At 39.5% G+C, this 15,790-nt stretch overlaps 1 protein-coding gene across 2 annotated transcripts in view; it reads left to right on the top strand.

Moving 5' to 3' along the window:
• The first annotated feature begins 1,032 nt into the window (after positions 1-1,032).
• Positions 1,033-15,790, top strand: part of GADL1 (glutamate decarboxylase like 1) — a 166,640-nt gene continuing 151,882 nt past the window's right edge. The window contains exon 1 of one of the 2 annotated variants that reach the window (XM_080824250.1): positions 1,033-1,235. In XM_080824250.1, coding sequence (XP_080680376.1) covers positions 1,199-1,235 — 37 coding nt within the window. In that variant the 5' untranslated portion in view covers positions 1,033-1,198. The remainder of the gene's footprint in view (positions 1,236-15,790) is intronic. The other variant, XM_080824251.1, reaches the window with a different exon arrangement.

Below are 15,790 nucleotides of genomic sequence, written 5' to 3'. Positions count from 1 at the left end.
GTCTGCAGGGTCTTAACTTTACTATTTTTAATAAGCCTAGTTGTAGCTATATTAGGAATAATCAATTCTTATTTGAGAGCAAAGGTTTGCCATGTCTTCACTGATAGGGACGTAAACTATGTTAGGAAAGGAGGAAGAGTTAAAAGTATGCTAGGAAAGCAGAGGAAAAAATTCACCTGCTAAGGAGACATACCAAACTCTGTGTAAAAATAAACCAGGGTTTGTTTTTTTTTTTTTTAAGCCCGTTGAAAGATCTAGATTATAAATGCAGTTCCTTAATGTAGTTGTTATACATGTACTTTGAAATGGCATTAACTGATTGCTCCTATCATATCAACAGCCTAAGTTAGAGCTCCCAAGGGAATTTAACTTTAAACATAAAGCTTGTTAGAGTAACGAAAAAAAGCAGCATTCGCTGATTAAATTTAAATTTACAATAGGAACATGGCCGCAACCCAACTTTCATGCGCTTGCTGGAAGAAATACGGCGTTGAGAACGTTTTAGTCTACTGGGCCTTTCTAATTCACCACCTCCTTTTGCTCACTAGCCCCCTGCCTTTCCCTTCTCCAACTTGGAATTTTGCAGAAGCAAGAGGCTGAAATCGGATAGGGGAAAAGGGATTCGCCTGCAGAACTCTGAAATGTCAAGGCGGCTCTGAATGAATGGGTAGTGGATCTTGCTCGCCGCAGCGGCCCCAAAATAGGTTCCCTGAGCTGATGGCCTGGGGCAGGCATCATATTTAGCGGAGGGCTTCTGCGGCCAGATCGGACGCTGCGGGATAGTTGCTCCAAAACGCTGGGCTCTGGGGAAAGTCACGGGCCGAGGCTCACTCACCTGCCTTGCCTGGGAGAGCAGCTGGGGGTGATCTCTGCCTCCTCCTACCCAGTTAAATTACCTACGCCCCTACACACTGTTCCCCACCCCTTCCCAGCGAGGTCAAAGGAACCCTGGCCGTGGGTCAAGTCGATGGCATGCAGCCAGCCACACACCAAGTATTAATAGAGAGCCTTGGGCTGCAGGAGGCCGGCGCTACAGCCTCAGGTTGCAAAGTGAAAGGAGCGCCAGGCTTGTGTCCTCGTCTCTCCCTCTGCAGTGGCGCGCGCCCAGCTCCTGCCGGGCGCACCTGCGGGGCCCCAAGGGGGGCGCTGCCTCAGCGACTGCAGCCGCCGCCCAGACTGAGCGAGCCGCGGAGCAGCGATGAGTAGCCACCCGGACCGCGAGTGCCCGCTGGACGGTAACGACTGGCCTCCGCGCGGCTTCGCGTTTAACCCTTAATCGCTCCCCACGCGGGTTTCTAGCTCGCGGATGCTGGTTGACCTGGGGGGAAACGAGGAGGAGGGTTATTTCTCTGTAAGGCGGCTGGAGTGGGTAGGAAGTCCCCACCTTCATGGATTGTTTGCATCCCTTTCTGCACCTTTAGGGGTTATTTTTTAGAATTAAACAAGTTAACTTTTATAAAGCGCGGAGAACCGCGCTTGCAACGTAATGGGCATTGTGCAGGGCTATTCATTGAAACGCAGGTCGGGGTTTCACTGCTTGGTGCGCTGTTGCGGGTGTCCTTCGACCCCGTAAAAGTGCCTTCCCTGAAAGAGAGCCGATTTTGCTCCCGCTTTGGGACAAGCACAGCACCACCCCTCCCACCTCCACCCTGCTACATAGATAGAGTGATGCCCTGACGTGCTTCGGGTGGGAGCCGGGGGGCGGCGGCGGGGACGGCGGGGGGTGGGGGGTGGGGACTGGATGTTCGTTGTTTAAGGAAAGTGTTGTGCAGCAGAATTCCCCAAACTGACTTTGTAACGCGAATGTCATTTAGTTCTCCTGTAATGGCATGGTTCCCTGCTTTAGCGAGGGAGGGGTCTGAGATTGCTTTGAACGCGGGATGAAATACTCTGAACTCGGCTCCCGGGAAAACTCAGCCATACGTAAACGTTTGGATGTTTGCTGATGATTTCAGTGTAGACCCCTTCCCCGCCCTTGCCTATCCCCTCTGGGGAAGAGCCCCTCCTTCGAAAGGTCATGACTACAGCTATTCAAGCATTTTCACTAACTACTTAGTTGTTGACCTTTTAGGAGGAGCGCTCCTCCAGGAATAACTCCTCTTTGCATCAATACCCTTTCGGATTGTACCAGAACACGACTTAATGAAGCTGCTTAAGTTAAGCTGACGCTCTCTGGGGGTTGGGCTCCACAGGTGTGTCAGGTACCCTGGCTTGTGTTGCCTGCGGGTCACTTTGAGGGTGGGGGATTTTGCATAGTAGCTGGCAAGACAAGAACCATTGTATTAGAAGGAACATTTTTCGTTTTTTCCTTTTATTGTCCCCCCAAAGTTCCCAGCATCATTACCCCGGGCCCTGTTAAAAAAGATTTTTTTTTCAAGTTACATTATAATTGTATTTCATTATATGGTATAAAAAACTAGTGCCTGAAACCGCTGGAACTTTTTGTAAAACTATTGCGTTTGTGTTTTTAGGGTCAGCACACACTGTCACTTAAGACACCTGGCTATTTGAGAAATGATTGAGAAGTATAAAGTAGACTGTTTGTTTAAAAAATTACTAATAATATGGCAAGCTTCTTTATGGGAGGCAAGGATGAGCAGGATAATTGTATCCGACTACCTGAGGCCTGCACTTTTTTTTTGTTTTTGTTTTTAATCTTAATTCTTGTTTCAAAGCTGTACACCCTTTAGAACTCTGATAGGAACTTTTTTTTTAAAAAAGTATCTTTTCTTCCTAAATTAAACATGCATCCTTGTCACTGGACATGTCTTGTAATGACTTCAATAGTCATCATGTTTGAATAGTGAAGCGCAAAGTTTGACCTTAAATTTGAATTCCAGAGAATACCGGAAGGCTTAGGCTATGTGTCTGGTCATCCTTGAGCAGGTGATAAGGCGATAACATGTCTGATAACAAACAATTGTGCCAAATGTTGGCTACGACATCTTAAAAGAGCACAGGATATATATCTGTCAGACTTAGTAAATTTCTAAGTATGTATGACCAGATTGAGCAAGGTGACATTTGATGAGTATGTTAAATGATATGCCTGTGTTAAACAAACTCTTGTTGGCTGATACAGACCTATACATTATGGAAGAATATCCTAGGGAACCCCGTTGTAGATACAGAGTTGTTCATGCTTGAATACAGTTTGCGATGTTGCCATAGTACATCCAAGAGAAGTTTAGGCAATTGATTACATCAAATTGAAATTTTAATTCCATAAAAAATTAAGAGTTCTTTGGACTCAAATGATATTTTCCCCTGTGGATAATAATACAAACCACAGGGCGCCTGGGTGGCTCAGTTGGTTAAGCGACTGCCTTCAGCTCAGGTCATGATCCCAGAGTCCTGGGATCGAGTCCTGCATCAGGCTCCCTGCTCCATGGGGAGTCTGCTTCTCCCTCTGACCTTCTCTCTCATGCTCTCTCTCTCTGTCTCTCTCTCAAATAAATAAATAAAATCTTTAAAAAATAATAATAATACAAACCACAAAGCTTTCACATAAATCAACCTGCAAATTCATTCTTTTTATTTTATTCAGCCTTTGATTCTTAATGGAAACACTTTGAAAATGGAAGCAAATTTCAAGTTCTAATGGGGGAGCGTTGTAGATTATTTTTTTCTCTTGAAAAACTGACCTTAAATTACTATAAAAGTCTGGTATATTTTAATGAAACTGAATCTCTGATTTCCAGGAAAACATTTTTCAGTAATTTGTTTAGTGTCCTCTTTATGACTCAAAGACAATGACAAAAGATACTAATTTTCCAACATGTTGTCATGTTGAGTACACTGCTTTCTTGCAAATCATTGTTAAGCTAACTTTTGATCCCCCCTCTGCCCTTGGCTTTCCCTGCTTTGTTATATAAGGATGTTATGACAGTACATGAATATCTTATTTGTAAGTGTTCCCTAATTGTTTTGCATATATACTTGAGGTGCTTTCAAGTGCATGGAAGTTGAGTATCTTTTATTTATCTTTTGTTTGCAGAGTTAGCTCCAGGAACAAGAACCATTGTGAACCTTTATAAAGCTAGGTAGCCCTCTCCTATTCAATTCTGCACCCCCCAACCCCGGCCCTTTTTAAAAATCACCATTTTTGGGGAATGGAAGGGTGAATGAATAATCTTTAACCTGATTTATTTATATACTTTGCAGAAATTATAATGTTGCTTCAATACCATCCCTGGGGACATCATGACATTGTTTTCTTTTTAATTTCTTGCTCCTTTTTCAGTTTTCTAGTTGAGAAGTGGGATCCCGGGCCTCTTTTTCTGGGATCTGCCAACAGCACCCCTTTTCTCTTCCAAGTGGGGAATTGCTTTTTGGTTCTGAAGGAAATCATGATCACTTTTTTTTTTTTTTTTTAAGATTTTCCCTCATAAGCACTCTGGTAACCTCACTGAGTGTCCTTGTGACCCCATCCCCTCCTGGCTATTCAGCCCTGTCATATGTCTTCTCTAGAAGTCTGAATCTCTTGATTTGAGGGTGGGACTCTTGTTCCATAGCACTGTGGTAGCATGGATATGGAAATGGGAAAACACCTCAAAGAAAATAATATCACAAAGATAGAACCCTTCCCCATTAGATTTGTTCCTGACCCACTCATGGACTCTGGCACAGTCCCCTTCTCTCTCCTCCGCATTTTCCTTTCACTGAGAGACCAGATCTCCATGGGGATTAGTTTCTGTGTTCATTACACTTCTTTTTGGTTTATGAAGGACTATTTTGTACCCTAGCTATTATTTTGTACCCTTGCAATCACCACACAGGTGAAGAAATAGAATTTTGCTATCATTTTGGGGGCACATGTCTTATGTACCCCCTTTCAACTATAGCCCCTTCCTTCCCCCATTTAAGTGATCACTACCCTGACTGACTTGGATAGTTAATTACTTTCTTGCACTTTTTTATAGTTTAACTATCTAATTATGCATTCCTAGACATGGCAATTTAGTATTACCCATTAAGAAGAACCTGTGATATGTCTTTTAATTTATAGATTTACCCTCCTGTCCTTTTCTATTCTTGTCATTTATCTGTTAAAGAGCCTGGCTTATTTGGCCTATAGAACTCCCCATGATCTGGATTTTGCTGCTATTGTGCTCACAGTTCAATGTTTTCCTTGAAGATCACCTTCTTTTGAGCTCCTTTATACCACCCCAGCCCTTCGTCCTTCTACATTCTCTTGGTTAAGTTACATTTCTTAGTTTAATCCTTGTCTTATAGAAACAACCATGAGGTCATTTTATCTATTAGGCAATAAAGGATTTTACTGAGCTTCTCATATTGAGCCCTCAATTCTTACATTAATTTCATTAAACATTATAGTAAGTTGAAAATTGATGCTCTCACTTACTAATTATTTCAAAGACTAGTGATTTGGGAGAACTATGGGCACTTTTGCAAAACTTAAACAAAAAAACCTTTGTTTTAAGTCATTTTGTGATCTATTTTCAGAATTTTTCACATTTTCTTCTGTGCTATTTTTGGTCTTATAATTAATATTCAGGCAATTATTTCTTCTATCATTGGTAAGAGTAAAATGTGGGATTAGCAATAGGGTTTAATTTGAAAAATATATATGTTGAGTTGCTGAAATTGTAGTAGGTTGCAAGGTAGTTTCTTCAATAAGAGTCCATTTTGTTGAAAAAATAATAATTCATTTATACATATGGAACTGGAATGGAAAGAATTTATACTTGCAGATTAAAAGTAGTTGTATATGAATGGGTGGATAATGGATTTTTCCTCATGTTCTGCTTGTCTGTATTTTCTGTAGTGCGTCTGCATTGCTTCTGAAAGAAAAAAAGAAAAAAAATTAATTTTATAAGAAAGAGGGGTGGGGATGGGGTTTTTGTTTTGCTTAAATGTCTTCCTCATTCATTTTTGGCCAGGCTTTCCAGTTGTATTAATCTGGTTTGTTTCCTTTTTTCTTACACAAGCATGAATGTCATTTCTATTGTTCAAACAAATCCCTGTATTGGAATCCAAATGTGTTCTTATTAATCCCCAATTGCTGAATAGTGAAGTTGTTTCAATATTTTTTTAATCACAAATAAGATAGAAGAGAAAATAATTGGCTGAAATCTAATTAAAAATATAGAAAAAAACCACATACAAAAAAGAATGAGAACCCTACCAATCCAAAAAATGATTAACAATATATTAAGGCATAATATAGAGATGAAAATTTGCATAGGAGTGCATCAAGATTACAAATTCTTGAAAATCCAAAGATCCAGTTATCAAAAATATTTATTTTTTTGGAAAATGGTCATCCTGACCAATTTGCACTCAGTCAAGACAGTGCCAGGGAAGGACAGGGTTTGAGTTTTGCTTTTTATAGACCAAAGCTCAGTTTCTGACACTAATAACAGTGAGACCTCTTTCTAAGCATCAGTTCACTTCCCAGTACAATGGAGATGATAGCAAATAACACTACTAACCTCAGGGATTTGGTGAGAATGTATGTAAGGTACCTGGCACATTGAAGATTAGTATGTCTTACCTTCCTCCCTCAATAAATATTTACCACATTGAATTATATGGATAAATATGCTTGGAACTCTATGGGGAGTATGTCTTAAAAGAAGATTTAGTCTAAATAGAACCCTCAAAGCAAATAGCAAGGGCATTGTAATATGAGGAAGGAGACCTTTGACCTCTATCATTCCTAATAGAGTCACTGAAAAAGGGAAAGTGACTTTTGTGTGTATGTTGGGGGGGGCAGTGATTTTTAAGTCTTCCTACACAGAAGTAAAGCAGCATACATAGAGAATACAAGAGAAAACTATAGCAAGGAGATCGGTTTTGTTTGTTTGTTTGTTTGTTTTTGTTTTTGCTAGTGATTAAATTATGATGGTTGAGCTCAGCATTTTCCTGGGTTTGTGCAAGGGCAGAGCCTTTCTTTGCTGGATTTAGGGAGCTGTAGTTAGTTTGCTTCCTTGGTCATCACATCTTTAAGGACCATCTCTTCAGTATAAGTTGCAGATTTGAACACACAATGAATCACAGAGACCTACAATGTGGGGTTTCACCTGATACTACTTTTATGAATAATACAGCACAAAATTCTCATGCAATGGAGTTATTATAGAGCAGGACTTTTCCTGCCTTAGCTCTGCTTCATTGCTCATTCGCAGATGTGGTTGAAATACTTTACTTAAAGTTGTCTTGACTGTGGCTTCTGTGGTAGGGTCCCTTTCAGTTAGGAGTGATTGCCAATAAGTGTTGGTCCCCAGACTCAAGAAGACACCGTAGGATGCATCTTTGCTGTTCCTTTCCTGCTTCTTATTGGTCGTGGAATGGTTAAATTTTATAGACTCAGACTTGAAAGGGTGTGGGTTTTGTTGAGCAAATAGGATATTTAGAGTTGAAGGATTTAGACCAATAGGATATCAGTTGTCTATTCTACATCTAACTGTCTCACTTATAATCTCTTTAAAAGGCATACACTTAAAGTTTATATAAAAAACATTTTAGGATTTAAAATATCATCACAAAGAATTCTTACATATAATCTAATCAGGGGATGAGAAGTTTCTATACTGAAAACTGCAAACATTACTGAAAGAAATTAAAGAAGACACAAATAAATGAGAAGACATCCCATGTTCATTGATTGGAAGACTTAATATGGTTAAGGTGTCTATACCACCCAAAGTGAACTACAGATTCAATACAATCCTTACCAAAATTCCAAGAAAATTTTCTGCAGAAATAGAGAATTTCACCATTAAAATTCATACGTAATCTCAAGGGACCCTAAATAGCCAAAAAATTTTTGAAAAATAACAAACTTGGAAAACCCACACTTCCTGATTTCAAAACATACTGCAAAACTAAAATAATCAAAAGTGTGATACTTGCATGCAGACAGATAAATAGACCAATGGAATAGAATAGAGAGTCAAGAGATAAACCCTGATGTATGTGGTCAAATGATTTCCAACTTAAGACCACTCAATGGGGAAAGGACAATCTATTTAAAAATTATGTTGAGAAAACTAGATACCCACATGTGAAAGAATAAAGTTGGACTCTTATTTGACACAATATACAAAATAACTGAAAAAATGGATTAAAGGCCTAAACTTAAGACCCCAAACTACAAAATTCCTAGGAGGTAACATAGGGGAAATTTTCATGACATTTGATTTGGCAGTGGTTTCTTGGGTATGACACAAAAAGCATAGGAGACAAAACCAAAAACAGACACCTGAGACTTCATCAACCTAAAAAGCTTTTGTGCATCAAAGGACACAACCAACAGAATGAAAAAGCAACCTGTGAAGTGGAAGAAAATATTTGCAACTCATATATCTGATAAGGAGCTAATATCCAGACTATGTAAAGAACTCCTCCACTCAATTAAAAAAAAAATCAAATAACCTCATTAAAAACTGGACAAAAGACCTGAACAAACATTTCTTCAAAGATGATGTACAAGTGACTAAACAGTATATGAAAAGATGCTCAGGGCGCCTGGGTGGCTCAGTGGGTTAAAGCCTCTGCTTTTTGCTCAGGTCAGGATCCCAGGGTCCTGGGATCGAGCCCTGCATTGGGCTCTCTACTCAGCAGGGAGCCTGTCTCCCCCTCTCTCTCTGCCTGCCTCTCTGCCTACTTGTGATCTCTGTCTGTCAAATAAATAAATAAAATCTTAAAATAAAAAAGAAAAGAAAAGAAGCTCAACATCACTGATCCTCACACTCACTAGGATGACTACTATTAGAAAAACAAACCGAAAATAAAAAGTGTTGAGGAGGATGTAGAGAAATTGAAACACTTGTAGATGATTGGTGGGCTTGTGAAATGGTGTAATTGCTATGAAACACAGTATAGAGGTTCCTCAAAAAGTTAAAAACAGGGGGCACCTGGGTGTCTCAGAGGTTAAGCATCTGGCTCTTGATCTCAGCTCAGGTCTTGATCTCAGGGTTGTGAGTTCAAGCCCTACACTGGGCTCCATACTGGGCATGGAGCCTGCTTAAAAAAAACAAAAAACAAAAAACTTCTCTATTATCCAGAAACCCATTTCTGGATAAGTATCCAAAAGAATTGAAAACAGGGTCTTCAAAAGGTATTTGCTCATCCATGTTCATAGCAGCACTATTCACAATAGCCAAGAAATAGAAACAACCCAAATGTCCATCAGTGGATGAGTAGATAAACAAAATATGGTTTATATATACAATGGAGTAGATAGAAATCCTGTCACATGCTATCCTATGGATGAACCTTGAGGACATTATGTTAAATGAAATATGCCAGACATCACCACATTGTATGATCAGATGAATATTACATGATCCACTTAAATGAGGTAACTAAAGCAATCAAATTCATAGAAACATAGAGTAGAATGGTGGTTACCAGGGGGTAGGAGAATAAGGGAGGAGGAAAAGTATTTAGTGGTTATAGAATTTCATTTTGACAAGATGAAAAAGTACTGGAGATCTGTTTCACAACAACGTGACTATACTTCAACATAGTGAACTATACACTTAACAATAGTTAAAATGGTAAATTTTATCTTATGTTAAAATAGTTTAAGTGGTAAATAAAAAAGGGATACCTGATTTAAAAATAAACAAAACAGGCTTTTAAGAATAGAATAATTTATAAAATAATTGTAAAACCTACTTGTCTCACTCAACAAGTTTAAGCCTCTTCTGTGTATCTTGGACTTACCATTGTGAACACTGAATAATATAACATTTCTAGGAGTTGAGATGTATCCAGCTGTTTGTCCCTTCATTGAATGAGGGGCAGATTGCTGTTTTTGAATTCTTTTTTTTTTAAGATTTAATTTATTTATTTGACAGAGAGAGATCACAAATAGGGAGAGAGGCAGGCAGAGAGAGGGGGGGAAGCAGGCTGCTTGCTGAGCAGAGAGCCCAATGCGGAGCTCGATCCCAGGACCCTGAGATTCTGACCCGAGCTGAAGGCAGAGGCTTAACCACTGAGCCAGCCAGGCACCCCTGCTGTTTTTGAATTCTTGTAGCTTCTTTTGTACTGTTTCTGTCTCCTTCATCATGGTCTCCCATGAGTGTCCGCTCCTATGTCTTTCTTCTCATAAATCCTAATAGTATCTTTAGTCACCACTTGCCACACTTCCTCGAGTTTACTGCTTTTAACAAGCTTGGTTATTGTCTCATATTCTTGGTTTTCTAGCCCACAAAATGTTGGAATTGTAGCTGATGAAAGGTAGATTGCCTCTGAATGAAATCTGACTAGGTGTACAGGTATCTATTACAGTAACATTGTTCTATTTATTTATTTTGCATTCTTTTGTATTTTTGTGTAAGTTCTGGATATTTGATGTTGCCAGATAAGAAGCTTCCATAGAGAGTGTATGCCAGTGAAAAAATATTTTTATGTAAACACATACATGCATAATTACAGTTCATGCTCACGATCTGAAGAAACTGATAACATTTTATTGCTGGAGAGATACCCATGTAAACAGATTGGGCAAGTAAGTCTCAGTTTAGAGGAAAATTATAGCTTTCTACTCTCTGAACTGTACTGGGAGTATGATTGATCTCTAACCCTTACAGAGAGGACGATGTCTGCACGTGCTCTCCTCGTTTGCTCTGTTTCTGATGCTCTCATCGGCGGTGCCACTAAGAGGTCCATAGCACAGCCTACAGGAGGCTGAGCAACTGTGCTCACTCTTTTCTACTGTGCACATGATTTTTAAGAGCTTTATTGAGGTATGATTTACATATCATAAAATTTACCTGTTTGAATGTGCAATTCAATTTTTAGCAAATTTACAGAGTGGTGCAACTCTCAGCACAATCCAATTTTAGAGCATTTCATGCATATGATATTTCAAAAAAAATATTACCGTGCTTTTTCCCTGCTATGTCTGAGTATCCGCTCTTCTTTGCGAATAGCTGTCTGCCTAAGAGAGATGACGATCCTTACAGGTAGAATGCAAAGAGAAAGATAATTACTAGTTAGAGTCTATGGTCAAAATAAGAATTTCAAAGGAAAATGGTAGTTTTACAAGTCAGGCTATTGCCTTGAGATAGGGCTCTCTCAATTCTTTTATTTCCCCTTTAACATGACCTCCTAGCCTTAGGAGACAAAATCATGGAGTCTGTCTAGAGTACAGAGAGGATAACCTTTTTGCACCTTTAAAGCTAGGAGGAAAAAGGGAATATTTAATGTAAGAAAAGTCAATGAAAAATCTCCATTCCTGACATGAGATGATAATGGGGAGGGAAAAAGAGATTGAAGTAAGGGAGGCAAGTGTTGAAAGACAGGATATCTCTTTCTCATTATTTGGGATCATGGCAGGTTTATAGAAACATTGAAGGCAATAACAGAGACCTATACCAGCTTCTCTTGGAGGAGGCCACCTTGCAATCTCTTCACAGCAAAAAGGATGGCTCCCTGAAGTTGACTATGGAGGGAGAAGCCGGATTTAGCCTTTTACGATGTGGACATGGCCCTTTCTGAGGAAGGTGGTTGGATCAAGTACCCTTGGTCCTCCCAAGGTTCCCTCTCTGATAAAGATGAAGGCAGAAATCATGGGATGGACCTGCTCTACTGGGGAGGTGATGAAGGGTGTGGCATAAGCCTGGAGGGTTTATACCATTATCAACAGCCAAGGCGAGGTCACCCCAGTCATGGAGCACCCCCAGTATCTGATGAAGGTGAGGGAGAGAGTCTATGAATATTCCTCAGCCATGATGGCTAGGTGGGAAAGGATGTAGAAAGTGAGATTGCCGAGAGACAAAGGTGCCAGTGGACACTATGCTGATCCAAGGATCTTACCGTTCTTCCACCATCTTGAAGTTGAGTCACTTGCAAAAAATACCTCAAAGCCATCGAGGAGAGTATTAAGGAGAAAGGGAAATGGGAATCTAGGAGAGCAAGCATTTTTACACAGTAGAACTGAGCATCGTCTAAAGAGACTGTTTATTATGTTTGACCAAATTTTAACCAGATTATACCAAGTAAGGTAAATTTTGTTACTCTTTCTAGCAATGGGGCCTCATGAGGAAGACAAGATTAATTAAGAACCAAAATAAAAATACTTAAAATTTCTTGCTATACCTGTGTATGATAAAGGTAATGATGCCACAAACAAACTTGACACAAATGAAATTGGCTGCTTCAGCTACTGCCATTGACACCAGTGGCAGTGTCTTTGGGGATTGCAGTTGTCAAAGGTAAATATGCACAAAGCTGGGCCTCAGGTCTGTGATGATAAAGTCCCATGGTAAGTGAGGCTTAGCAGAAAAGTTATTTGTTTTTTAAAGAGGGAAAAGCAATGAGTAGCAAATATCTGTCAAGTCACCCTATAATATAAGCTCAAGTATTACTTCATTCATTCATGCCTACAGTCTCTTATAGGCAAAATAATAAAGAGAAGTTTTGGACATAAACCAGCTTTGCTGTGCCTGACATAGTCCCCTGGGCCCTAAAAGACCACCTTCTACACCATTTCCTCCCATGAACACCACCATGGTGGTCCTGAAATATTTTAGGGAATTCACAGTAGTGCAGAGCATTGATGAGGACCTCTTTTAGAAATGCTGGGATGTGATCTGTCTTCATACATGAATAGGATTTTAACTGCAAGATGGCTTTAGCCCAAGAATTATTGACAGGTCGAGTGGCAAGATATCTTATAGAGCATCATTTAACTCACAGCATCATTTAACCAGAGGAAAGTACTACCTGCAGTCACAGAACTAGGTAGGGCTAGAGCTGGAGCTAGAACTCCCCCATCCCAAATTCCAGAATGTTCTTTCTGTGCATATTGTCAGAGCAGATAATTAAAAGTAAGAAATCAACACTGTAAAATACTGTTAAAGCAGTTAAATTTTATGTTTGTTTCCGCCAGCATCTGAGGTGCAGTGTTGAGAATTTCAGCATTCAGGAGTTTTTTAATGGGAAATATTACAAAGCAACTTTCTAAATTACTTAATGTCAGCAAGCCATTGTTAAATATTAAAATCTGTTTCGGTGATTTAGCTGCAGCACTGACAAATTTTAAATTTCCACACTCCAGTTTTTGCCTATTAAATATATTGCTAAGTCCTCCTTTTGTTTGAGTTTCTTGCTGATAAGACTATTCCCAATTCAGCACTCTGGATGTTGTGTTGTTTGATCTCCTAATGCTCTGCATCGACTTTCAAAATCAATAGAGACTTAGTTGGTATTTTATGACATATCTGTTCTTTCAAATGCTATGCAGGCCAAAAAATACATCCAGGGAACATATTTTTTTCATATGCATTTTCATCATGGTATATTCTGTTGTGCCATCAGCTCAGTTTTATTTCAGTACCTAATTTGTGTGAAGCAGTGATGGAGGAGAAAGAAAATCTATGAAAAATTGAATTTCCTAATATTTGTCCATGGCCTTGTTTTTCAAGTTGATGGCACAACAAAAGAGATTTCAGAAAGTAATTGTGGAACATACATATGATGACAGTTTTGTCCAGAAGTGTTCAATACAATATGTCAGTTTAGCAGTTAATTGTACTTTTATTGTTTCACGAGTGTTCATCCAGTCTCCCCTTTGACAAAGGCAGCATCGTTTAGTGAAAAGACAAGAGACATTGCAATCAATCATAGTTTGAATATCAGTTCTGTTATTTACCAGCTATGTGACCTCCACAAAAGGACCTCATTTTTATATTTGTAGAATTGGGAATGATAGTCGTTGCATAGGATGTCATAAGGAGTTGCATAAAAATGTATAAGTCTCTAGTACAGTGTCTGGGACACAGTCATTCAAAAAATGGTGATTATTTGTCTTGATTTGAATTTTCCAGGAGCAGACCTTTCGTCAACCATTAGAGCACAAATAGTTTCTTTGGAAGGTGGTTTCAGAGCTAGCCAATCGAGAATACGTTATAAAGCAAGGTATCTCTGTGGGTAATCGAAGCTTAATTCTGCTGGAGAACTCAGGGTGTTAGCGAAGAATCCACACCTCAGAGTTATCCCATACGAAAAACAAAAGAGCTGGATATTTATATATTAATTCCTATCAGTGGTTGGTTGAAGGATGCTGAGATATGAGTATCAATTTTTCAGAACTTCAGACTTGCCATGTAAGTGGGCAGAGCAGTTTTTGCCAAAATAGAAAAGCTGCAGGCAAAGAGATAAAGATGATTGACTTGGAAATCAGATGGCTTGAGCACAGATACACACAAGAAGAACTGCTCTACTCCATTTTTATTAACTATTATTACATTTCCTTATTGAAGGACTTTTTGTTTGTTTGTTTTCCTAACTCCTTATCCTGTGGTGTGCCCAAGCCACTTCATACCAGGTCACAAGAGTGTCGAATATTCAGAAATGTTGTAAGCCAATTATTAAACTGTTAGTATCTTGAGATTAGTTCAGGGGAGTTTTTACACCACAAAAATAGATTAAGTGCTACCAGTCAGAAACCAGCTTTCTAGCACACCATTGTCCTCATCACTCTTCTCCCAGTAGATGGAGAACAGGAATTACATCATAGGCTCAGGAATCAGATAGACCTGAGTTCAAATCTGAGCTCTGACAACTTTTGGCTGTGTAGCTATGGGCAAGTTACCTAACATCTGTGGGCCTCAGTGTCCTTATTTGTAAAATGGGTTTGTATATAAGTTGTACAGCTGTGGTGAAGATGAAATGCAATAACATTTGCATTTCATATGCAAAGAGCACTCTGGAACCAGGTACTTATTATAGAAATTAAACCTTATATAATTGTGGGAGAGGTGGAGGAAGGAAAATTCCATAAAGAGGAATTGGAAATCAGAGAAAAGTCACTAACTAGCCCTCTTGAAGCACTGGCAAGAATGGGTCAGTGGGAGACTATAGAGGAATCTGGAAATGCTCATTACTGCATCTGATATCAAAGACTTTCGAGAGGCTGGGCTACTGCTTCACTTCTGTCTGAGTGCAAATCTAAGAGTCACAGAGAATAATAGATTAGGAAACCATCCCAGAGGGCAGAAGCAGACCCCATTCAATATGTGCAATATGTCTTTGATTAGATTTCAGAACTGCTATGGACCAGAGACTGGCCCTATGCCTGCCTTTCTTTCCTGGGAGTGTCTATGGTAGTAATCCTGTCCTTCTTACTGTTTTATGTTGAGTGTGGTGTCTGATACTTTGTTTTTAGTTTATGGGTCTCTGAACCTAGAACAGCTGCAACTAGAACCTTGTATACTTACAGACCTGATACAAATCACGAGATTCTAGACTACAAGCCTGTTTCTATAACAGGATGAGATTGGGGGTGAGGTTTGGGGATGGGAACAAGCCTATTCTGTGAATAGAAGGAATATGAATAATTTTTGATAAGAGGGTAGACTTCAGTAGATTAGGAAAAAATGTCTTTAAAGTCCTTTATTCTCTCCTAGTATGCATACCACTTTGCAATGTGACATTACCTTCGGTCTTCAAGAGGTGGGCTTTTAAAAAAATTTCTTTGAATCCAAATGTTCTTGTGACTTGCTTTGATCAACAGAGCATGGCAGAGGTGCTGTTATGTGACATAAAATCCAAGGCCTCAAGAGGCTTTGCAGCTTTTACCTTCATTGTCTTCAAACCTGCTATCACCTTGTGAGGAAGAACAGTCTAATCTCTTTGAAAATGAAACCCTATGTGGAGAACAAGGTCCAGCTATCCCAATCTTTCCAGATGAGCTCAGCTCCCAGCCAGTGCACAAGCTGATGCAGTTGTGTGAATGAGTCCAGGCAAGACCAGCAGAGTCACCCAACCAAGCCACAGAATCATGAGAAACAGTGTATCATTGTTTTCTTAA

This window comes from Martes martes (genome assembly GCF_963455335.1).
Source record: "Martes martes genome assembly, chromosome: 1".
NCBI classification, from domain to species: Eukaryota; Metazoa; Chordata; class Mammalia; order Carnivora; family Mustelidae; genus Martes; species Martes martes.
This window is presented reverse-complemented; position numbering and strand designations above follow the sequence as displayed.